This window comes from Seriola aureovittata, chromosome 18 (genome assembly GCF_021018895.1).
Source record: "Seriola aureovittata isolate HTS-2021-v1 ecotype China chromosome 18, ASM2101889v1, whole genome shotgun sequence".
In the NCBI taxonomy this organism is placed as follows: Eukaryota; Metazoa; Chordata; class Actinopteri; order Carangiformes; family Carangidae; genus Seriola; species Seriola aureovittata.
The window spans coordinates 15,166,275-15,191,520 of record NC_079381.1 but is presented as its reverse complement, the minus strand read 5'-3'; the positions used below and the strand labels follow the sequence as shown (position 1 = coordinate 15,191,520).

The following is a 25,246-nucleotide window of genomic DNA, read 5'->3' as shown; positions in this document are numbered from 1 at the left end:
CCCACGTTCCTGTCATGTCATTTTATTTTATTTTGTTTTTCAAATATAAGGGGGAAGAGAGTGTTAGGCAATGTTTACAAAATATACATTGTCACGTAGGTAGTAATTTCGAAATCTTCATGACATCATTGATTATAGTGTATGGAGGGAAACCAAATGATTGAACTGTGTGTCTGTACTGACTTTACCCTCTTTTTGGCATCTTCTTCCCTCAGTATCAACATGCATCCTTTGACTAATTAGTCATTTTCTCTTTCCCATTTATTTTGCTGTCTCTTCCTCTTATTGCATGTCGACTCTCGTCCTTGTCTTTTTTTTTATCCTTCTCTTCCTGTGATCACTCTTTCTTCTCTCTCTATCCATCCCCATTCTCATATCCGCATCTCCTTCCTATCATCATCATCTCTTTTCTCTTGCTTTCGACACCCCTGGCCGTCCCATTGTCTACCTTTCTCTTCCTCTCACCCATCAGGCTCCATTTCTTCCTCCCTCAGCCACTCTCCATTCATGTCTGGATCCCTTGTTTTCTCTGACACTTTTGTCTTTTTCTTTGTATCTGTCTAACCTCTTACTCTCTTCTCATGTACCTGTCACACTTCCAGAGGCAGTGCTGTCAAAGCTTTCCCAGAAAGCCAGATTGGCCTGCTCCTATTGGAACAATGGCAAATTTAATAAATCACAGAGGGAATCAGATGTGGGGTGAACCCCCATTTCCTCTCGATTGATCTCTCCGCACTCATTTGCTCCCCAAACCATGACGGGAATGAAAGAAAACAAAGAAAAAAGGGATGCGAATAGTGTTTGTGTGCATGTGCATGTGGCCGAATACGTGTTTGCGTGTGTTGGCATGTGTTGGAGGTACAGGCAAGGAAAAAAGAAAAAATGTTTGTTAGAAAGTGAGTAATAAAAGGAAATGTAATGAACAATAGAAATCTGCTGGAATTTAATTTCTTTCGCTCTCAGTTTCTTTTCCTCCTGCAGATTTTCTCCAAATTAAAACAGCAGGGGTTTGTAGGGTCCAAAGAGCCACAGAAATATTCCCATCATTTCCCTTGTGGCTACATCTGCCTCTGTGAATATAAATGCTGTTGGGCTGCCAGGCGTGATGGCTAAGAATAGGAAAAGTCCATAACTGAGTCCCAGTCGTTGAAATATAAATGGGAAAGAAATTGACAACAGGTGCGCATGTGATATCACAGCATTTGTTTCCATTTGAACAGTTGTCATTTCATTTAGTTTTCCTCTTGTGTATTCTTCTTTGCTGGAGGTGGGTATTGCTATAATGTGTGGACTGTACGTTTGAAACGGTGACAGTGAGGGCTGTCCTTCCACTCATGTTATTGTTTACTATATTCTTTCAACCAAATGAGCAAATTTAGTCACTGAAGTTATTGAAATTGTTGCGGTTGTATCATTGCACTGAGTATTTCCAATGTGACTTTGAAATGTATTTTTTCAAATTACAATATATACTGATTTTAGAAAAATATGTGTTGAGACTTCACTAGTTATTTTAGCCGTATTTCCCGGGAAACTAAAATATGGTTTAATTGCGGCAACTAAAGCTATCGGTTGAGGTTTGATGAATATTGCCATCATTCTAAGTTTTTCATGTATTTGCTCATAAACCAAAGTATTGAATAAATTAAAATTTAGGCCCAGTGAGGATGATCAAGGTTATTACAATTCATCCTCAGGGAGAGATTTTGGAAACCAATAAAGTCTGCACAAAATCTTTTTTCTGCCAATTCATTGTGATGTTGAGATACTTCAAAACCATTGGGGTTCATGCTCTGGGGACCATGAATATCTGTATAACACTTCAAGTAAGTTGTTGTGAGGCAGTTGAACAAACAACCAGTGTTTTCTATTTTTCTGGAGAGTAAATTCCACACAGCAGAATCACCATGTAATGCGGTGACACTAAATGAAATACAGGAAAACTGGTTAAGTGAATATGCAACATTTGCAGGCTCCGAGTCAATACCCAGTTCCTTTTCTTTTTTTAAAAACAGGCAGCTTAGCATGAAAATTGGAATGATATGCAATGGATTCTACATAGTTAGCTATTAAATGTACCATATATGTGAATTCAGAGCACTGTAATCCATCTTCCAAGCTACATTGCAAGCTGTATCCCCACCTGCCTCGGGGCACAGGGCATTGTCGAAGAGCCTGAAAATGTTTCACTGTGTCTCCCTGACTCTCATAGAGAGGAAATATCTTCTTGAGCCTAAGAGAAATAAGGGTCAAGCACTATTTATGGACAGAGAGTCATGGTCAGAGGTTTCAGTTTCTGACAGACAGTAATTCCCATAGGCTGTATCAGCGATTTGGTGGAAGCCGGCGTAGTCTTGTTCATTTGGCTTTTTTGGAGTTGCTAGTCCTTCAGATTGTTTTTTTCGCTGACAGATCAACTGCTGCCCTTCCTAGTGCCGGGTATCATTTTCTGTGAAGGTACAGGCATCAGACGCAGGCATCATTATATTAGATTTTGTTGCAATATCCAGCAGTATATTTATAGAAACCTCAGCTTCTGCGAAAGTAGTGATTTACCGGGGGACTGCATTTATGCATAAATCTGTTATTATCATTGTTGTTGTTGTTAGTAGACATCGTTCTACTAAGAACATTAATTTCACAATGTTTTCGGCAAAGCAATCAATCGCCAACCCCTAAATTTACTTTGACAATTTAGGCTTTATTATGCCACTCGCATTATTCTTCTCCTTGCGTGTCTGCTTTTCCCTCCTGTCATTATTAAGTAAATCTTCAGCAATCAAACCAAAAGTATGATGTCAACATTTGAAGGGCCTTTAGGATACACTCATAACTGAAGAGATAGACTTTAATATTGTTAGCTTCTCTTTTATTGACTGGATTTACCTCAGCAATGGAGCTACAGAGAAGTCATTTTTCGAAAAACAGACAGTTCTGTTCACCATGCAGACATATACACTGCAGTTATTTACCAGAAGTTATTACTTTGGCATTCATAGGTGAAATAGCTGAAAAAAAGTTTAATTGGCAATAGCCACTGAAGAAGGTAAAGCATCAGTTTTTTAAGGTTGTCACTGGGTTTCTACGAGTATTGAGAGGATCTGGCCATCTTGAAAAAACAAAATTTATCATACCTACCTTTTTTTTCTTGTGTTTTGCCTTAGTAGTGATGTTTGCCTCTCACCTTAGCGGACCCTTAATAAGGACACTGAGTACATGTCCATCAAACCATCAAAAAGCCAATGGCAGCATATTTTACCTCTCTGGGACTGTATGAGTGCATTGCTCACCAATGAGGTCCCAGGGGAGGCCAGAGAATGAGAGATGCAGAAGGAGAAGCACAAGGGTAAAGCAGATGCATTATGTTTGGAGTGAAGTGTCATGTGTTCACTGTTCATTAGTCTTGACATTTAATGTAAGAGTTTAGACAGAATATAATTCAATTCATTGTCCTTGTTTTTCTTTTATTTCAGCACTTGTTTTGCTTAAATTCTTTTTGTTTGATGGCCGTTTTAAGACTTATGTAAAGACCATGAAAACATGAAAGTCTGGAGTCTGCTTTATGTAAACCGCTGCACTTTATGCTCCGTGGACAGGAAGTAGGAAATAAAAGCAGGGTGTAAGCAGAGTTTGCATATAGCTGTCCGTCATTTTGATGGACAGTCGCAAATATTCCGTCATAATCTATTATTACCTGTCATTTTAATATTTAATGATAGTGAGACATATCCTATCTCGTAGCATTTAATTTTCAAAAACAACTGGGATTATGCATTTATGAGGGCATGGAGAGAAAAGATGAGCAGAGGCACCGACCGTGCCGTGACTTTTCATGTCAACACCACACGAAGCAGGTGAATGACTTTGTTTTTTCCACAGTGACAGAGGAGGGCACCCAAACCCTGAGCCTAAACAAGCAAATATGAACAATGCAACTTCACAGAAGTCCATCATTGCAATTAAAATATGCTATAGCCCAGCCTGAACTCAAACCTTCCCCCATGGACTTAAGCCGGGTGCACGCATCAAGCTAGATTGCTGCAGAGGTGGTTGTCATTAGGTGTTGCATTTTTGTCTCAGACAGATGCCGTAATTTTTTTTTCTGAAGACTGAACCCATGACTGGAGACTGCATTTACCAGCGCCACTTCAGCTAGAGTTTTGAATTTGCAGGACATTTCTCTTGGGGTAGCAATCAGAAGTCAGCAAGACCACTTGCTTCACCGGGAGGAAATCCCGCAGCACGCGCTCCTTGGAAGGTCTTCTGTCCATAATGTGCTGTCAGCACCCTGATAGGAAGATGCATTGTTCTTAGGAGAATTTAGTTACTTCCATGATGTAGTATGTGTGCAAAATGGAAAAAGGCTATCTGCCTGAGCAAACATGACGTCACAGAACCTTCCGTCTAAATGTGATCTAATCTGTAAAAATGGTGGACGACCTTCAGATGTTTCCATCATTGTTTAAAAAAAAAAATTTGGGTGGAAGTACAGAAATGCATAAACATTTACTCAGACAAAAACATACACGCACACATACATGCAGACTTTCACAAAAGCTTGCAGGATCATATAAACAAGCACAAGTGTGCAGCTGAACAAAAACCGAAAATTGAAAAGGGTTATCTTCTCGTTCTGGGCATTGTGAGACCACCAGGAATAGGTTGACTGAGGCAGCATGCTGTTGACATCCACTGCTTATGAGACACTGTTAACACACACTCAGCGCCGATAAGGGAGTAACTGCAGATAAGGGAGATGAAAAGGAGAAAATAAAGGCACCAGAGCTTTAGCTGACATTGAACTAAAAATGAGAAGCCAGCGCGGACTTGGGGCCTAGGGAAAAACAAATGTCAAAAATAAAATATCTTGGTATCTGCTTCTGACACAAGTGAGAAATGGGGAATAACAGCAAAGTGGTGAGAGATCCACAGGAGAAAGAATACTGCAAAAAAAACAAAAAAAAAACATACATATTTTTGTCTTTTATCCACGACTAATACAGACTTACAATATCTTGTGCAAACTCTAAAGTCGTATGTTGGATCTGTGATGACATGTGTGGCCATCCAATGATTGCTCTGCATATTTAAATATTTACCAAATAACTTTTATTTTGCTATTTTAAGCTGTTTGAGGTATAAGAGGTGTGTGTGTGTGTGTGTGTGTACGGAAGACAAAAATAAAAACACACGAGCATGAGCAAAAAAGGTTGTGACAACCTTCACAGACAAATTATATTTGTTTCAAGGAGACCGTGGCTCGGAGCTCTTCTGTCTGGCCTGGCATCTCCTCCTTCCTCAAAATGGAACTAAGAAAGAGAGATAACGAGAGTTCCAGCAGCCCATGAAAAATGTATGCGAGCAGTTAACCTCAAACATGCTGTCACAGACTCTGCTCACTCATGGCAGGTCAGAGCTTAAGTGCTAACCGCCCAGCCCGTCTTGTTTGTTTGCTAAGCCCCGTGTTCCTGAATCAGAATAGAACTACTATAACTGCCCACAGAGAACGGAGCTCACTTAACCGTTTTTGAGTACCTCACTTGTCTCCACTCTGTCATTTCAAGGTTAGTGTTTATTGAATGTGGTGGTCAGTTGAATGTGATAGGGATGAATGAACATAAGCCTGTTTACCGTTTAAAGGGTTGTATATCTTCAGATTCTGCCGGGCTCAATGAAGAAAAGAAAAACTCAACTGTATCCTTCAAAAATCTTTTTTTCCAAGGATATTCACACTACACTGATGCACATGAATAGATAAGGGGAGAAGGAGTTTTCCCCACAATGCTACACCCCCTTTACTTTTCTCTTCTTTATAAGGGATTGTAGTGCTAAAAGTGTGTTGCACAGCGCCACAGTCAATAAACACAAACAAAATGGTCAACATACACAGGATATATACTGGGGTCAACATATATCATATCATATATCAACATATGCAGTTGGGCACCAACAACCCAGCACTATCACCATATGCAGTTAGTATTTATTACAGGAACTGAACGCAACATTTCAGTTACTGGAGTGATGTGCATACTGTACAAGTTCTTTGTAAATCTTCCACTTGTAACTGTTTATATTTGAAGATCAGTTAAAAATGTGTCCATACAATTGCCCTATTTGTCTGCTCTGTTTAACACGCCAGTAAACAGAGTGAAGAATAAAGTAGCCCTTGTCCAATGATGTGCACAAAAGAGTGTATAATTCAATAAGGAGAGAGCTAACTTCGCATCGCAGTGCACCGTGGTACACACTCATGTGGGACTTCCACCGGTGCGAAAAAAAAAACTGAGCGGGGCTCTGTTTGGTTTGAAGAAAACGGTGAGAGTGGGAAATCCTTTTGCAACTCGGTGCCAGAAAATGTAGGGAACTCTGTTTTAGCTCCTGTGTCACATTTTCAAAAGGGTTCCTGTATGGCGGCAGCAGGAAGAAAGCGAGGCAGATCCCACTCGCAGCCAAGAGTCGGTGTACACGCACTTTCGTTTACAACAACATTGCCAGAAGCAGAAGCTACAGTAGCTGCTTCAGCATCAAAGCCAGTGTGCGGCCGTTTTGGGAAAAAAAAAAAAAAAGTGGTATTTCAGTCAGGAACACTTTTGTTATCCTTCATTGTAGGATCTAGCAGTAATGCCCTCTCCCATTAGGCAGGGCAGAAGATATAGGGGAAAAAAGTTACATTGCTCTGGTGTTAATTGTTATATCTATCTGCACAAATGACAACATAATAGACAGACTAAATACATGTTGGCTTATAAGAGCTATAGCTGTAAGAGTTCTATTTTTTTTCAAAATTGAATGTCTTTTCAGTTTGCGGTAAAGTGGAGGCTGCTGGCTTGTAAATATAGCATTTATAAGCAATAAGTAAAGTAAGTAAAAATGTATTTATATAGCACTGTTCACAGAAAAAAAAAGATCACAAAGTGCTTTACATCACAAAAAGTACAAAAGTTCAAGAAATACAACAATGGAAGCAATGAACTAATTTAAGAGCAATAACATAAAACGGGGAGGTATTCAGACAGACTGACCAGAAGCCTGTCTGAATAACAAATGTTTTCAGCTGCTGCAGCAGCAGTTATAGCAGCTACATGCAGCAGGCACTGAGCGCTAGCACTATCTCAAATTGAGCAAAGTATGAATGAAATCTGGGGTGGTGAGTGATCGATGCCTTGAGGCTTTCAGTGAATTTGAAGCCACTGGCCGCTTAGCAGCAGTACTATGGCATATCAGTGGCAACACTACGAGATATGTACACAGAGAGCATTAATACAAAGTAAATTACATTTATTAATTTCACCTAGAAACATTAAACGGCTCGTGTTATTAAAAGGAGGTGCTTATTTTCCATAAACACATGTTGTAGACCGTTTCTCTGGATTTCTGTTGCTAAGAAGCTATTTGGGTCCCAGTTTAATTTCCGTGAGCCATATTAACAAACCGTGCAACAGGAAATTAAACTAGAAACATTTAAGATGGCAGACATTGGGTTATATCTAAATCAGACTGGTAGATGGCATCATGTGCTGTGTAGATGCACTGCATACTGTGCAGTTTATTTTTGACTATAATGCATGTGTTTTGTTCACCGCTAGTTGCTGGTTAACTGTGTAAGTGCCGTTAGTACTATAGCTCTGCTGCTGGATGCCTCACTTAACTTAACACCCAAACTGAACATATTGTAGCTAATGCACTTTTGAGGATTGTAACTGCTCACAGTGTCAAGCAAAGATGGCACAAGGGGGGAAGCTAGAGGATCTTCAACCCCAGGGGGTTTTGTTTATATCTTGTCTCATATCTTAAATCATCCTATCTTATATGTTGTTTAAAAATCAAGAACACCTTCAACCGGAAGACATAAGCTGACATCTGTCCCCCAAATGAGGTCACGGTCACTTTGCGGCATTGATCCCATCTGGTTACGGAGCCTGTTACCGTGGAAATACTAAGCATTTTTTCCTATTTGACAGAACACTAACTGTGGTGTAGAGAGCTGAGTTAACCACATATCAGAACAAAAGCATATTACTGCACGGATAATGTTTGCTTTCGACGCCTCTGTCATTGTTAGCTCCCCGCTTCATGTGAAACTTTGTGTGAATACTTCTGCCTCTTCACTTTCACCCTCCTCCTCCTCATCTTCCCCCTCTTCCTCTGCTCTTGCATGCTTATTGGCATGCATGTTGAGCATCCACAGAGAGCAACACTTCTCGCCATTATTCATGGAAAGAGTACACCTCAGAGCCAGACTGACACATCAAAAGATGCGGATGATAGGTCGTGGTACTAGTGGTTGGGGTGATGAATGGCCCCATCTTTTGGAGACGGTTATTTTCACAGTTTTCACAGTTGTTGTTTGTTTTGGGGCCACAGTTTGTCCAAGCCTGTGCTCTCAGTGAAGATACGATACTGTAGCCTACACACAGAAAAATCATCACTCCGTCCGGACAAACTGAAGATACTTCGCTCTCCACATACTCTAACCCTAATTAGTTGGACATCATTATCTCTTTTAAATATCCACATTTCAAACTTTTTGCGTGCGTCAGACACGATAATAATCTACCCGAAATGTGTCTGTTTGCTGGCATGAGTGAGTCAGAACATATCTCTGCAGATCGTGGGATTTTTCTATCCTTTCCTTTTGTAATTTTAAAAACTGTAAGGAAAGGAAAGCACGACCGTCTGTCTGCTCTCCCTTCTCTCTCTCCCCCCTCTGCCAGTTCTTTTGGAGTCATTCATCAGGAAGAGTGAGACTGAGCCATCAGGGGAAGTGCTGGCAGCATCCCTGTAGAGATGAGGCAATATTGAATAGATGGAATCATTTAAAGGCCAGGAAAAAAATAGAACAAAAGGAATAACATGGTGGTGCATTTTTACAGTGTCTAAATGGGACAGCCTAGTGGCTCGTGATGCATATCATACTCTAATCTTCCATCTTTCCTAAAAATAGAGAAACATAAAGCAAGCCATTTTGGGTTTATGACTTTACATGTTTGTGTATGTATTTTTTTCTTTTGTGCTATATCTTGACTTGTCTGTCACTCTTCGCAAGATGATTTTAACTTTAAAGCCTCATGACATGCCTGCCACTTTCACTTTGCATCTCTTTTTCTCAGCCATCGACCCAAACACGGAGTCAGTCGAGGATTTGATGCAGAGGTTCCAGGACAGTTTCCGTGTCCCCAACACACCAACAGACATGTCTCACTACCAGCACGTCATGCACAGCTCATCAACAGGCCGCCGGAGGGTCCCCAGCCACACCAGAGGTACGGGACGAAAAGTCATTCAAAGAGTTTCTAGTTTTCTCGGTAGAATGTTACAAACCCTGCAAGAAAGATCATTTATAATATTTTCATATTCTCTCTCGTTTTACAGTTTATAGAGGACAATTTCTGCTATCCTCATTTTGGATCGGGATATTTGATTATATGGTTTGAGCTGTTTCCACTCAGCCTCTTGTGAGGGGTAAATTTAGATGTGCCTTTTCCACCCTCCAACACTCTAGCATCCAACTAACCATTATTTGTATTTGACAGCCTTTTAGGTTGTCACTGCTTGTCCACTGAAGATCACTTTGCGACTGGCTTTTTATAAAATACCAAACTCGAATACCAAATTACATGTCATTTACATTACTGCTGAATTTTATCCAAAGAATAACTGTCCAGGTAGCAATGAGACTTTCCTCCCTGAAAAGAAACAGCGCAATATGTCATCTGTGCGGGCAGCTTATTATGACCCAAAGTTAGGTTTTATTGTTAGGCGACCTCTAATAGCCGTAGTTATTATGGTGGGAGCAAAGGAGGAAGTCAGGTGATGTAGTATAAAGAGAAAATTCACATCGGTGTTCTTTCACACCACCTTTCATTTCCTGTGTGAAGACGAGAGTCCCCATTTTCCCACATTTCTTTTACCCATGACACAAAGGTCCTCAGACCTTAAGGAAGTACTTAATTTAAACTTAAACAATCTTTTCTTAAAACTAACCAAGTTGTTTTTGTGCCCACGCCGAAACCAAACCGTCCTCGTCCCGTAACTCATACGGGTTGCTCAGGTTAGCGGACTTATTGGTAGCAATTGGTGTCCATTGTTTTTGATGCATTCATGTCAACATTGCAGGTGACAGGTGCACAATATGGATGTTCCAGTCTGCTTGACCTGTGTACTTTTGTAATAAGGGAGGAAACAAACGCATACAAACAAAGCAGAAATGAGCAAGCTCTTCACAAAGATTTGAATCTATGATCTCTGGTTCACTGAATCATCACCTCGCCCTGGAGGATTGCAAATTGCTTTGAAGACAATGTTTCATAGTTCATTTCACAATTAATTTCCTTCAAGTATTTGCGACTCTACACTCTGTATTCAGATGGATATCTTTGAAACTTATTAATATGTAGATTTTTTTGTTTTACATCATGACTGATATAGACACTGGATATAGTTTCGGGGGTTTAGGCGTGTGAGGAATAATGCATAAAAGTGGTCTGAGACATATTTATCATTTTCAAGTGAACATATGTCAATTTACATATACTTCACTCAGGTTCACATCTTGCATGATGACACACACCCCTGTATCTAACCTACATAATAGGGTTGCATCTATCTTCTGAGGCTTTGTGCATAAAAGAGCTCATTTCAAATGAAAATACCTTCAAGAGAATCAGTTAATTTATTTAGAAAAGAACCATTATCTTTTGTCATAGCAGATTTAAAAAGAGGCCCCTCTGTACCGTTTTAACCTTTGCAATTTAGTGTTTCCACATTTTGTTAGAATTGCTGTCAAATTACTCTCCTTTCTTTCTATTTCATTAAATATCAGTTGAGAGCAGAATGGATTCACACTTCTGAAAAGCTATGCTTGGTGCAGTTTTGAGATGTGACACCTTGGTGACATCAGCCTTTGCCTCAGAAATAAATTCAGCTCGTTACTAGTAACATTTCCAGTAATTTAAAGTCTGTGTCAGTGGTCGCACCATTGTGACTGGTGAGAATTTAACATTCAAAATGAGACATTAACCATGATGTTCTCACCTACCCTTGACGGACTTATTTGATATCCTTTTGATCACTGCAGAACAGTACAGCACTCTGGATGCAAAATACAACACTGAGCAGTTTGGCATATTATGCATACTTACCTAGGTGGGGATTATCCATCTTTCCAGTCACATATCCAGCAGCTGACAGAATTTACATCCCTGGTTCTCTAGAACACTTAAGACCGGTTTTTGCTTTTCTTGTTTCCTTTTTGACTATTTAACTCTGAAATATTAAAAGGCATCTTGTGTCAGCCTTCTGTGAAAATGATGCCTCTAAAAATCTGTGCAGGTCAAGCCGCTCAAAACTGTGAAGGACTCTGCTGAGAGCTGTCCTCTCTGAGGTCAATAGTCTCCTTTGAAGGTCTATAATTAGGGGTGAAAATTTGTCCTCAGCGCAAAAGCGTATGCCAATACTACAAACATGATAATTGGACAAACACTTAAACTGAGCAGGAAACTCTGTTAGGTGGAGTGAGGTTAAAGGGGAAAGTTAATTGGTCAGAGCCAGAGGGTTAGTACTGTGTAAGTGAAATGAAGGCATTGGCAAATTCCTCAAGTGCACTAGACATAGGCCAAGAGGAAAGTGGATTTTGGTCGGGCAGATGCTTTTCTTTTCCGTATTTCTCCGATTTATTTAGACATTTTTTTATGCCGTGCAATAACTATAGTTCTTTTGTTTGTTTCCCCTTTTGTAGAAGAGTTTGGGATGTGGATACGGCTCAGGTTTGGCTTCAAGTGCCTGCAAGTTGTTTTTCCTTTCTGTAACCAATAAATAACTTTGGCAGTGTCAAATATACCGTCAAAAATGAGCTGTGAGTCATATTACAGATAATATGAGTCAGTAGAGCTGTGTGTGACAGGGATCCGTGTCGTGCAGGTCTAACCAGGCGACACAGACAGGTGGAGAGGAAAACATCGTCTGTGTAGTTTACAAGAAGTGACAGGACGTGCTTAGGCCTAGCTGCTAGAATTAATATCACCGACATACATGACACAAAATACAGGGAGTGGTCACAATAAAGACATGGAGGTTTTACCCATCTTCAAGCGTATTTTGAAAACACTTAGAAGCGATTGATCTTACTTACTTGCAAACGGTTAATGTCAAATGAAATACTTCCTTACCTGGAATAAATATTTCTGTCTTCTAAATGACGTTGCAAAGACAGAAATGAACAACGTTAAATATTCGTCTTATCTTGTCCAGCCATGCCCTGCTTGAAAGGGAATGAGTACCACGCTGATTCAGTAAGACACTCACCCTCAACCTTCATAAACCAAAACTTGGCTCTGGTTGCCCAACAGCATTTAAAGGGTGAGATTATTTAAGCCCCATTGTAAATCTGTGGGCGAGTATTATCTTATCCTTAAAGTTGCCTTTGGAAAATGGGCCCTGCCTGTGCCCTCCTCCCCTTGGCAAAAGCGGAGCACAACGTTACATCTCACAACCCGAATTCCCTCAGAACTGAGTAATTAGCTAGGATGATGGTGTCATCTGCTCTGTCAATTTGCTGTACCATGTTGCTGATGTGTGTACAGACAGCGGGCTAGTCTGTGCAAGGAGAAAGCTATTGTCCCCGACATCACAGTGTGAGGGAGGAACAGTAGGCTCTGTGAGAATACGATGCATGGGGGAGGTCAACATCTAGCAGCACATATGACGATTTTCAGAAAATGTACTTTTTTTTTACCGTGAAGCCTGAGAGATGGAGAAAACATGCCATTAATGGCCAATCAATGAGCCTGAGGGCTGTCTGGATTGGAGATTTTCCCCAATTCTGTATAGGAGTGGGAACAAGAGCAAATGAAGGACCAGTATAGAAACACACTAGTGTCTGGTTGTCAAGTAAAACTGCCAATAGTTTACAAACCAAAGTACCTTTAACCTCCTAAGACCCGAGCTCTATTCTTTGCTATATAGGCTGATTGGGACCTGAGAAAAATGATGTCCAAATATGAGGACATTACTTTTAAATTTCGATTACTGAGTGGCAGTATAATATCCTCATATGTGGTCACCAGGCCTTTGTTGAGAAAAAGTTAGTATTGTGGTCTAGAGAACCCAAAATGTTAGGTCCACATATGTGGACGCCAGGTCCTAGGAGGTTAATTAACTTGATGCACATTTAAATTGTGAGGACAAAACGTCTACATATCCATTCAGCTGGAAAACTACTGTAGCAGTTGTGTCTGCTCAGCTAAAGCCTGCAGCTGTTCATCTACTCTTCTCCTGGTGTCCACAAGCCTGCATATTGAAATTCTGCTTTATGCAAACAGTCCTTACATCCCTGTCGGCATCCACTGCCCTAGTTTCTTTTCTTGTAGCACTGTCTTGTACGTGGACTTTCAGAAAATCTTGGATTGCACAGATTTTCTACTTACAGTCACCACCTTTTACTTTCCCCTTTTTCCATCCTGGCAGTCCCTCTCAGGACGTTATCTGGAGGATATTTCACAAAGCATGATCAGGGAGATTTGAAATTGCTATCAACATGCATAATTTATAGATATAAAATTATTCACACTGGCAGCAATTTTAAATAATTACTAAGATTGTAGTTGTACCTGGCCTGCAGTCCTATGGCATCCCATAAAACCTGACCCGCTGTCGGTTGCACATTTGCACTTGATGTGTCTTGGGCAGATAGAATAAATATATGATCAAAAAAGCCAAGGCGAAGCCAAACTCTACCGAGACAGAACTTATTGCAGTTTGATTGCTGAAACCACCTTTGGAGGTCATCATGGGACGAATTCTAGTCAGATGCTGAGAAATTGTAAATGCGTAGATCTCTCCAAACCACGTGCAGTCTTAACTACTTTTTGGATAGTGACTCACTGTAGCCTCCAATCTGCCCTGAAGACGTTGCACTGTTCAGAAGGTGTATTATATCCTCTTGTATTATAAAGGCCATAAATAGCCCCTTTAACCAAAGTGATTTGCATATAGCCTGAAAAAATCAAGACCGATGCTGCCTCACGAAGCTGCATCTATGCGGCTAAATGTAATTGACAGTAAAAAAAAAAAAGAAAACAGATTGTATCTGGATATGAATCACATGAAATGATTTATATGAATGGGGGTGAGCTATTTCGTTAACCTACAGCCACCTACAGTGCTGTTGTTTACAGGGCTGGCCAGCAAGGTGGGGTCACTTGTAGGGACCCATGTACCACACTGGGAGTGTTGCCACATGGTGACAGCACAGTAGGCATGGTGCCAGCACTGGGCCACAGTCTCAAGGCTGCTCAGATTTCAGAGGAGTCGGTGCGAGGAAAGAGGAGTTAACCCGCTGAACTGCCCAATCAGTGATCCCTTTCCTGCCTGAGAGAAGCTGTTGCATCCTGCTGTCAAAGTGTATGTGTCAGCAATTTTCCCCATGTCTTGTCAAGTTTGGAAAGATGGGGGTTTCGTTTTTTGGTGCCATATGAAGTACACCAGTACAATGAGGTACACGCAGAAGCTCTTTCTTTTGAGACACTACAATCCCCTGGACATGCCTTTTTCCAGCTCTGTGAACACCGGTTCTAATGATCTGGAATTTTCATGCTGTGAGCTGCTGCTGGCTACACCCCCCCCCCCCCCCCCCCCCCCCCCGGTCCCCCCCTCCCTGTGAAGTTTAGTCAGGGGGTAGCAGTTCAACCTAGACCTCTTATGTTTTTGCTTCCTTGTTAAGCGCTTCACTATAACTGTGACTCTGACCTTATCTCCCCCATACACGGCATTATAGATGCTGGCAATCACAGTTTATGTTGACTGTCAAGAGAAGTACTTTCCTTTCTCCCCAGAACTATAATCAACACTAAGGAGACACAAGTTTGTCTGATGGACTTTGGTGCAGTGTTGCTCTCTCCCACACATTATGTTTGGTGCTAGGTGCTGTGCGTCATTTATGGGCCAAAGTGGGAAAAAAAGAACTTCCAAGATTGATGCTCACTAAACACATTGAAGATTGCTGTGGGTATTAAGAGGTTTTTTTTTGCTTGTGTCATTTTGTCAAGCCACAGTCGAGCCTACCATTTGCAAAAAGAAAAGAAATGCTCTCTTTCCCCAAAAACTGCCACCAGAAAACTCTCACGGAAGAAAAATAACCACTTTGTCGAGAGTGAATCAGGTTTGACAATGGAAAGAAAAGAATATATACATATGCATATTTGTGTACAATTTCCAGTTAGCAAGAAACCAATTTATTAGCTTATTATGTACATGATGTAGCAACCGTTTTTGGCATAACTGTTCTGCCTTCACCTGAAGATAAAAATGCATTCTGTAATATTCAGAGAAAAAGCCTGTGTAGAGCCACACAGGGTGATGCCTATGTTTGTAAAACTAGAGTTTCAATATGTAACCGTCATTGTTCAGCTCCAGCAACCATTCCAGAAAAAAAAAATATATATACTTTGTCACAAAACATTGTGGTTTTGTCAAGTATTAAGATTTGTCCTAAAAGACTCACTCCCTTATTTGCATGCACCTCTGTGTACGCCGGTCCCCGCTGTGGCGTTAATGCATTTCCATGTGCTGGCTAGAAGCTGTGATAGCGTTTTGATGTGTCACAACGAATACTTTGGCTCGTTACGATGAGGATAACCTTATGGTTATTATCTAGCTTTTCTCCTGTTTAATTGATGCTTTGAAGTAGCACATGAAAGTGGTTCTATGCTTTCTTATGTGTGTGTGTGTGGCAGGGAGGGAGGGAGGGATAGAGAGAGAGAGAGAGAGAGAGAGGAGAGAGAGAGAGAGAGAGAGAGAGAGTGTGTGTTTGTGTTCCATGGTGCTTGAATTCATTCTGTGTTCAGCTCCACTTTCAGCAGTCCTCAATCTTCACTGCAGACAAAACACAGTGATTACAGCTGTGGGTCTGCAGCCCAAGGGCTTCTCTACAACAGGCCATACAGCTGATTTACTGCCAAGTCAGAGCAGAGTGTTACTCAGTTTTTGTATGTGCTTTGTGTGTAAAAGACCAAGAGAGACGGAGGGAAAATGACACAAAGAAATCAAATAATAATCTGTAGAGCCATTTGACCATATCCGTTTTCTTTAATTTTTTCTCTGTTCATATTGTGGCTAATAATTTAGCCAGTGGGTTACAGTACATTGCATTACAGTATGTGTAATATGTCCCCCATAGGTCCTCTAGTAGTAATGGCAGCTCTGAAGGATTTTCAGTGTTGTGCTGATGAGTGTTGTGGTTTTCAAATTGCTTTTTCACTTGTTTTTACCAGAATGAATACTGATAAAGTTCCGATTAAAAAAAATAAATAAAAAATACTGATGGCATAAATTAGCACTGGGGCTAGCTTCGGGGTGTCATAAATTTGCTTAAGTAAGGAAGATACAACACCACGATTCATTGGCCCTTCTTACCCAACACAACTAGACATCTTACTCTAGTGAACACAGTCAACTCGTACTGTTACATCAATTGTAATTTAATAAAGTTAAAAAACGTCTTTTTTTAACCCCAATACTATCATCAACACGGATAACGTAATGATACATCCCAAACCCGATTTTCCTCTTCAGTATTTCTAAATCTAATTAAAATCCCCATCACCAGAACATAGCTTTCTTTTCTGTAATCCCGAACATTGATCCTGCTGTGTGAAGCATTTCACTGCTCCTAAATATGACATGATGTTTGCCCGAGCCGTCTGATTATTGAAATCTATATATCCTCCGCACAAGAGGACAAGTGGGTGCTTAGTGGGATGTGCAATTTGGGCGAACTCGGCCTGCGTGGACCACAAGTGTATGTGAACATGCCCACTAGTTTTTTTGGGGTTTTTTTTCTTAAAAAAGTGGCTTAAAGCCTGTGTGTGTAGAGGCGGTCTGTTGTGCTTAAGCGGTTTTCCCAGGCGCCGTGGCCAAACTCCAGTGAGGAGTGCTGTAATTTGGCTCAGTTAATGATGAGGAACAAAATTTATTAGTTTATTCAGAGAAGTGTGGCAGAGGTTGAGAATGCTGCTGGTGTTGACACACTGAAGTGGCATCGAGCAAACAGCCATGCAATTTGGGGTTATCCCCCTGCCGTGCTTCTCCTGTCTGTCTGAGAGCAGCTGCTCAAGTGATCCTTTGGTTCTCATTGCTGTAAGGTCGCGGTGATGGAGTTGGGCTCACTGGCCCTAAGCTGAGCCTGTTTTTCATTTTGTGTGTGTGTGTGTGTGTGTGTGTGTGTGTGTGTGTGTGTTAGTGTGTGTGTGTTTGTATACCAGGGCTGTCAGATTTTCACTACAAGTTTATCAGAAGAATTCATGATTACGATATTATCACAATATCTTGAGAAAATTTACGGTGTCACTTTACAATAAGACTTCCCTCATAAAGGATTTATCACTGTTTATAACTAGTTTATTGAATAGCTTGTTAACACTTTGTAAATCATTTATACGCTGTTATGACACATTAGATAAAAGGGCAACAGTGACCTGTTGCTTGCCAAATAATGAGCCCACATTTATCTGTACTGTTGAGCCTCATATCTCATTAGTTACTGAGCTTTCTTTGTTTTCTCCATCATCCAGCATTTGTACCTGTTGCTTCATCAGACATCTAAGTTAATAGCAATTAGCCACCGTCAACATCTTAATGGTCAAAAAGTTTTATTTGGGAGATCAAATTATGGCGTATCACATTATCATGTCACGTTAATGCTTACTTCTCATTCATCTTACTAATGAGTTACGATTTATAACCGGTAAAAGGGAACCTTACTCTAAAGTGTGAAACACATCATCATTTAATAATGAGTTACTATAAGGCTCCTTTTACCAGTTATAAATGGTAGTAACTTATTAGTAAGATTAATGAGCAGTAAGCATTAACTCGATCTTGCCAAATAGTGAGCCTGAATCAATGTATAAAAATGGTGTTACAACTTGTTTATAATTGTTTATTTATGGTTTATAAAGTTAACAACAAAATAAATAAGCTAATTATAAACCATTTATAAATCCTTTATAAGGATCGTGTTGTTGTCAAGTGGTACCAAATTTACAAATACAAATATTTATGTATACAAACACATAAATACTAAAAATCTAATTTATCTTTAACTCTATTTTGAAGTGTGTTTTGTCTCTTTTTTGGCAAATGAATGACGTTCAAATACAACTGTAGGGAGATGGAGAGAGAGAGAGAGAGAGAGTCTGTAGCTGTAACTGCAGCGAAAAAAAAGAGCAGTTACACTTCATGGATCGTGAAATGGCAGCAGATGAACTGATAAGCAAAAGAAAAAAAATCAATATCGGTACATCACAATACCACTAGTGTATACGCGCATTACTGGCTGTGTGTGTGTGTGTGTGTGTGTGTGTGCTGCATGCTGCTCATGTCTATGTTCAAGTCCTTCTTTTAAAACCAAGCAAAGGCACCCAAGGTTCAAGCGTTAAAATTTACTGGTGGCAAATTCAGAACGATTCTTTGCATCCCACCTTTGAGTATGATCTGTTGATACTGTTTCTTAGTCCTAACCACACTCTTTGATATTTTGACTCAAAGAGTCTGGGGATATTCTTTGATGTTGCCTACAGCGGTAACATTACTATTCAGTAGGCAGGTGATTTGGGGATGTGAGCGTTTTCTTTATTATATTTATTGGTTTTACAGGTTGAGAGGGAAAAAAAGGGGATTCCACTATCATAAATTGTTTAGTAAATTAAAATGTATGTATAATTTATATGTATAACACACAAATAACCTTAAATGGTATCAAAACAATGTTGATGGATGGTTATGCCCATTGCTTGTAAAAATGCCTGAAATGATTGGCATCAAATTTCTATGTTTATCTTTAACATCCAAGCTAAAAGAAATGTGTTAATGTGTTTTTTTGTTTTGTTTTGCATCTTTGAATAATATAAAACCCGCAGCTACTGACTTCCTCAACTTATATGGAGGTCTTTCATACATTGTTTCCCTGTTTTTTGGCTTTATTAGAATTGCCTTTGTTATTAGAATTGCCTTTGTCTGCACATCACTCAAAAGACATCCATAATGTCGCCAGAGGGATTTTATCTGCTGCTGGATGTAGTGCCAGTATCATCGTAATAGCAGCCTTCCTGCAGTGGTTACTTTTTCATTCCAGGATTGCTTTTAAGATTTTATTTTATCAGACCACAGCATGAATTATCCATTACTGGAGCTACATTACTCTGACCTTTTAACCCCCCATGAGGCAGGCTGTACCAGACTGTCATAAAGCAACATCCACTATCTCTTCCGTCGTCTGAAATGTGGAGCAAAGTACAGCCTGAAGACCGGATATTTTGGAGTTATAATGCATATGCTCACAAATTGTAAAATCAAGCCTCACCTCATGAAGTAATGAATGCGACCTGTACATTTTTTTTTGGGTTGGGGGGGTTCTCCCTTTCAACGTTGATGTTCTGCAGAGACAGCTGACCGACTGAGCGCACCAGACTGTGCATGTGTTGTTTTCACTGCCCTGCAGGGGTGGTGAATGGCTCTGCAGTGACTGACAAGCTGTTAGACTCAGACTCAAATAGATGGAAAGACAAACACTTTAACCTAATGTAATATGTCAGCTTAATGTGAAAATCCTTAAATTGTCACTGATTTAATAAAAAGAGTAAAAAAGGAGTGTAGACAGGGCTGCCCTTTTTCAATATTCCATTTTGGATGGCTGCAGTGGCAAGGTGACACTCCTTTGGCTGCCGTCCTGTGCCACCCTTGGTGGCTTTACCACTGCACAGGCTGGTAGATAAGAGGTGAGAAAACAACTTACAGCAGGGTGCCAGGGGCCACTGCATCTGAAATTACTCTTAACAGCCGTCACACCTTTTAAGCAATCGCATATCTAAAATCCCTGAGTGGTCTCCCTGTACTCTACCATTTGCTTATTAGCTCCAAATTGGCGGGTATGTTCTCGACGCAGGAGAGACGCAGTAAAAATATATAGAGATGAGTGTACAAATACTGAGCCCACTTGAGTACAAGAGCCAAGTGGTGCCTTGTTAAGCCTCCCACCTTTTCAAGTCCTTTCTCTCCCATATAACAGGTAGCAAACCATAAATTTAGGTTGTAAAAGGTGTCGGCAGGGCTTATATTGTGATGCCCTCTGTAATAACTTTTCAGCATGCCTAGGTTGTTTATTGTGTGTGTGTGTTTGTGTGTGTGTGTGTGTGTGTGTGTGTGTGTGTGCGTGCGTGCGCGTGTGTCTGTGTGTGTGTGTGTGGTTGCGCGCAAAGAGCTTTTAAAAATACAATGTGCAACGGCAGAGTATAATAGTATTGATTGGGATTATTTTGGAAAGCAAACAGAGCAGTGGGAGTCTGAGGCATGAGAGAGAAGTGAGTTAGCGACAGTTACTGGTGAGGAGAGCTAGACCACAGCGACGTACCTTTGGGCATTCAGTGCCAATATGCAGTTTCTGAATAGAATAGACAGATTGGGACAGAGAGAAAGCACAAAGTAAATCACAGGTTGTACCTCCCGGATTTCCTCTGTGAGTCCCTGGTATACAACGCTGAATCCCTTTTGTTTGGTGCAGCATGTCTGCCTGGAACGCCTCAGGCCTCGCCCCTTGATACTGACCCTTCCAGCCTGCGCTTGTGTTTGTGCTCAGAGCCCAATTTCTCAAATCACTCTAACATAATGTACTTCAAAAGCAAGTGTGGCATTTAAGCAACAATTGTTATCGTGGGGAATTTTAAGTCAGTATTTCACTGAAGTGGCAAACTTGTATTCACATTCGCTCACCTACACGCTTAATTTGTTTTGTTTTTTGTTTTTTTCTGCATAATACAACCTCAGAGATGATGACTTCTAAAATCTGCTCTTGCAACCCCTCAGATGCTGTCTCGTGCATCATAAATGGCGCATTTGCATACTCTCACTTTTGTATGAATGTAGATGCCAGTCGCTATTGAATTTGAGTTGGAAATATTTAGCTTGCCGGTGTCGGAAAGCCTGACTGCTGAATGCAGCTGTGCCTTAATATGATTACCAGTTGCTGAGCCATGTGGGGGGACTGGTGGTGCTGTCAGCTTAATTTACTCACAAACACATTGTCACAGATGTACGTACCCAGGCGCACATGCAGCACGGGGTATCCGCGTACAAAAGCGCAGACGCTGTTCGGTATGAACACGCGAGCTGACGTTTAACTGGAAGTCGAGCAGCCGCAAGTCCGGGCGATTTGTCTTGCTCGCACAAAAGTCACTGACACCACAATGAAGTTGTGGAGCATGCACAGTATGTATGCATATGTGAGCAAGTGACGCCGCGTCAGCATCGCTTGCTCACATATGCATACAGTAAATGAGAGTTGGGACACGTGCACATGCAATATGAATGAACACGTGAGCATATGCACAAGTCATCTGTCAATATATATATATATATATATATATATATATATATATGTGTTTGTTTGTGTGTGTGCGTAGGCAGGTGCAAAATCAGCTGTGGTACAGTCTGTCTTTTCCCTCTCCTGCTGTCTTTTTTTTCCCCCCACACAGACGCACACATGCACCTTGACCTGTGAAAGGTCTTTCCTCTCACAGGTGTCACACCTTCACCCACCGTTATCGATTCACGTGTCCATATGACGATGGTGGGGGTTAGTGTGAAGACTGCACTCAACCTTTTTCACCTCTAAAAGGATGAATATTGTTTGGCAGGTTGGATCGTCACAGTGAAAACACAGTCAGTCCAGTGAGCAGAATTCATTAAGGCGCATTAAGATACATGTGATGCACTGTATGCATTATGAATAACAAGGCTGCGGCTTCAGCGCAGGTTCAAGCACCTGTATCAACAAACATCTGTTTTTGAGGGGTGTGTATCCTGGCAGCCTTACTCAATGGATGCTGTTCTGTAGCAAACCTTTATTTATAATTTATTGTACAATCCATACAACTATTCATTTCAGCCTTCTTTGCTCAACCATACTCTCTGTCACTCCTGCAGATTTAGCAACCTGACAGACACCCAGTGTGTAATTCACCTACTGTGCATATACACTATTTACTCTATGTGTGTCTGTTTGGCTTCTTATTTGTCCAGTTTATCCTGTATATAAAAACTGTATCATGACTAATGGTTGGTGGGCTCTGACAGCTGGAGTCAAGATTCTCATACAAGCTTGACCAGTAAATTCTACTTATGCTGTTACCGCCACATATACGAGAGCTAGTACAATGGTTCACAGCCTTTCTTGTTATCCTTCTTTTCCCTGCTCTACCCACAGGTGATTAGCTGGATCATGTGTGTTCAGCCAGTCAAGAGCCCGAAGCAACTGTTGATGAGCTGAAAACCTCTGCTTTAGCCTACACACCACAATAAACAGAAATTCAGCCTCCATAGAAAACACGGCTGAGAACCATTAATCTGGTACACCCACCCCCTTTTTTTTTCTTTTCTTTTTTTTTTTTTTTTTTTTACATTAATTGCCAGTGAAAACCACCCCAGGTCATTATATACGTAAAAATGCCTTTGCATGATTCTGCATTTGCCTTCTCCCATTGAGATGAGCCATGATAAATGAGAGAAACAAACAAGTTATACCGTCCTGTGCAGTCGGCTGTAATAATATGTTGTCAGACATGTCTGAGAAGCAAATTCTTTGACATCTGTATTGTATTGCACAGAATCCTGCCTTGAGTCATTATTTTCATTCATGATGAATCTACCGAAGAAGACTAAGAAAACATTTGGTGCACTTTAAAAACGACTTAATCATTTAGCCGATCATCGAAATTGGTGCCAATTAATTTCCCTGTTGATCTACACATCCATAAATCGACTGATGGTTTCATCTCCACTGTAAAAGTGAAATTCTTGACACTGTAATACCAGAACAATATATATACAGAGACGGCACTACGTGGTGACCTGCTAAAAAAGTTAAGGTCATGATGGATCTTATTGGATTCCGCACCCGGGCCGACATACACAACCGACTGTGAGAGCACCGCAGAGAGTTATCTCCATAGAAAAGGCGTCTCACTCCAAGGTCTGCATCCTGATTTACTGCCTCTAAAAAACTTTAGGTTGTATATTACCAAGGCAACGATTCCTGTGCCTCCAGTTGTCGTGGCAGAGTTATGTAAGGATTATTGCCCAGCCAGTCTAGGAAGTAACTTATTTTGTGAAAACCAGCAGGCTCCATAGGGTAGAAATTGTGGGTGAAATCTGTGTTTCTCCTAAATGGAGAAACAAGGATTTATAATCATAGAATAATAGGAAATCCATACTAATGTGAAGAGTCCTGAAGGGCACTGGAGTACTCTTCACTCCCTCAGTCTAAGGTCCATCAGATTTTCTGGGGTTAGCTGGTTTTCTGATGCCGTTGTACAGTACAGTATATCATCGCACTAGCAGAGCGTGACGTGCCCTCCTTCTATGCAGAAGGTGATTAGCTTTTACTGTTCAGCTTGAACTCGTGACCTCACCTCCCTGTTTTCCCATAACTGTTAATCGCTCTCATTAAAGGAGAGATTATAAAAGAGTCTCACTCCCTCGCTCTCTCTCCCTGTCTCTCTCTCTCTCCTCTCTGGACTTCCGCTTCTCTCTGATAACTCGTACATGAGTGTGTTGTTTCTCTGTATAACAGTCAACAGTCACTAGTCACGCAGTCTGTCTTAACTTCCTCCTTTTATCCCCGGCACCGAATCACATCATTCCTGTGTCAGTACGTAATTGTAACATCTCATTCTCATTTTGCCTGCAAGCCTTTTGTTTATAATACTACTCTAACGTCTTATTCTCATTCTATTAATACACACGGTAATATTTTTGATCTGCTTATTGATTGATTGGATTCTGAAATTACATTTAACGCTCAACATACTTTATATCAAAATAGTGAAACATTTTGTTCTACAATCATTGCCTTTGTATTTCTTTGTTTATTTTGTATTTCATCTCAATTTTCTTTTCTGTCCTCTTTTTTTTTTTTTTTGTATTGGGATTAAAATGGCATTAAAGCACAGTGAGAACTGGATCCAGTCCTTTCTGTGACTAACTGATATGCCACAGTCTATCACACCGTGCCTTCCTTTTTGTCTGCATTTGTAATTTGTATCCTGTGCAACACAATGGGGTGAGATTTTATTTCATAGCCCTGAGAGCAAAAGAAAAAAAAAAATCACACACGCTGCTGTCACCCTTTAGAAAGAGTGTTAACAGTGACAGCAGGTGCCTTTGCCTTATCAAAATGAAGGAGTCAATACAGGTGAGTGTCGGGGACAGCAATGAATAATGTATCACACGTATTGCACATGGTATTGCACTATTCCAAAAACATCGACTGAAAGTAATTGAGATGTAAATATTACACTTATGACATTTTGTATTTAACTGTAGATAAAGGGGATTTCTTTTTAAGTAGTGAAATCGTTGCGGGAAAGGAGATTGACAGACAAATTATCGAATGGACTTGAAAGGAACTGTAACAGTGAGATGGCTTTGCCCCAGTGTTTGTAATTCCTGGTACCAACATGCGGGAGTTTAGCCTCAGTGTTCTGGCTGTTGATGTTTTTATGGGACTTGGTTTCAAAGGTATTAGCGCTGAGGGAGAGAAAAGAAAGATCAAGACAGAAGAAAATGGACTGAAAGCGGAGGAAATGTTGTGAAAAAAGGAAAGAAAGCCGTGAAATAGAAAAAGACCCAGGGCCAGATTTCTAAAGACTTTTTTTTTTTTTTTTACCTTGTTTCAGGTGAATTCTTGTGTGTGTTATTTATCAAACCTGGGCTCTTGCCTGGAAGCACAATTCACCTGTCATCTGGCTCGCTCGCACACACAGTGCCTGTCAACTCACCTTTTGTGTGATCCATGAAATGTTACTCTATTCTTCATGCATATGTATTTGAGGAAGTATCATGCAAACAGCAGAAAGAAATAAGTCTTGTCGACTTTTTATTACACTGGATTCAGAATCCTTGGTACAATTTCTGTGCGTCTTTACAACTCGTGAAGATGTACAAATTTGCAAAGGCCTGTTAAAGGAAGGTTAGAATGAGAAAATGTAGCTGACCAGTTTTCTGTTCAAATGTCAGTGTTGGGCGGAAAAAAGGTGAATGCATCACAAAAAGAAAAAGTGCAAAGATGCCGCATTAAACAAAAATAAAGAACTACAGCTTCACAGACAGAAAAAGAGAGAGCAATATCCGACCTTTTTATAATACAAAACACAGAGGGTTTAGAGAGTTGTGACGGCGTAGTTATTAAACTAGA

At 40.5% G+C, this 25,246-nt stretch overlaps 1 protein-coding gene across 1 annotated transcript in view; it reads left to right on the top strand.

The window, feature by feature from the left end:
• The window catches only part of LOC130186481 (astrotactin-2-like), a 248,702-nt gene that overhangs the window by 87,989 nt on the left and 135,467 nt on the right, over window positions 1-25,246 (top strand). The window contains exon 4 of the mRNA XM_056403643.1: window positions 9,114-9,266. Within this exon, the coding sequence (XP_056259618.1) occupies window positions 9,114-9,266 (153 nt within the window). The remainder of the gene's footprint in view (window positions 1-9,113; window positions 9,267-25,246) is intronic.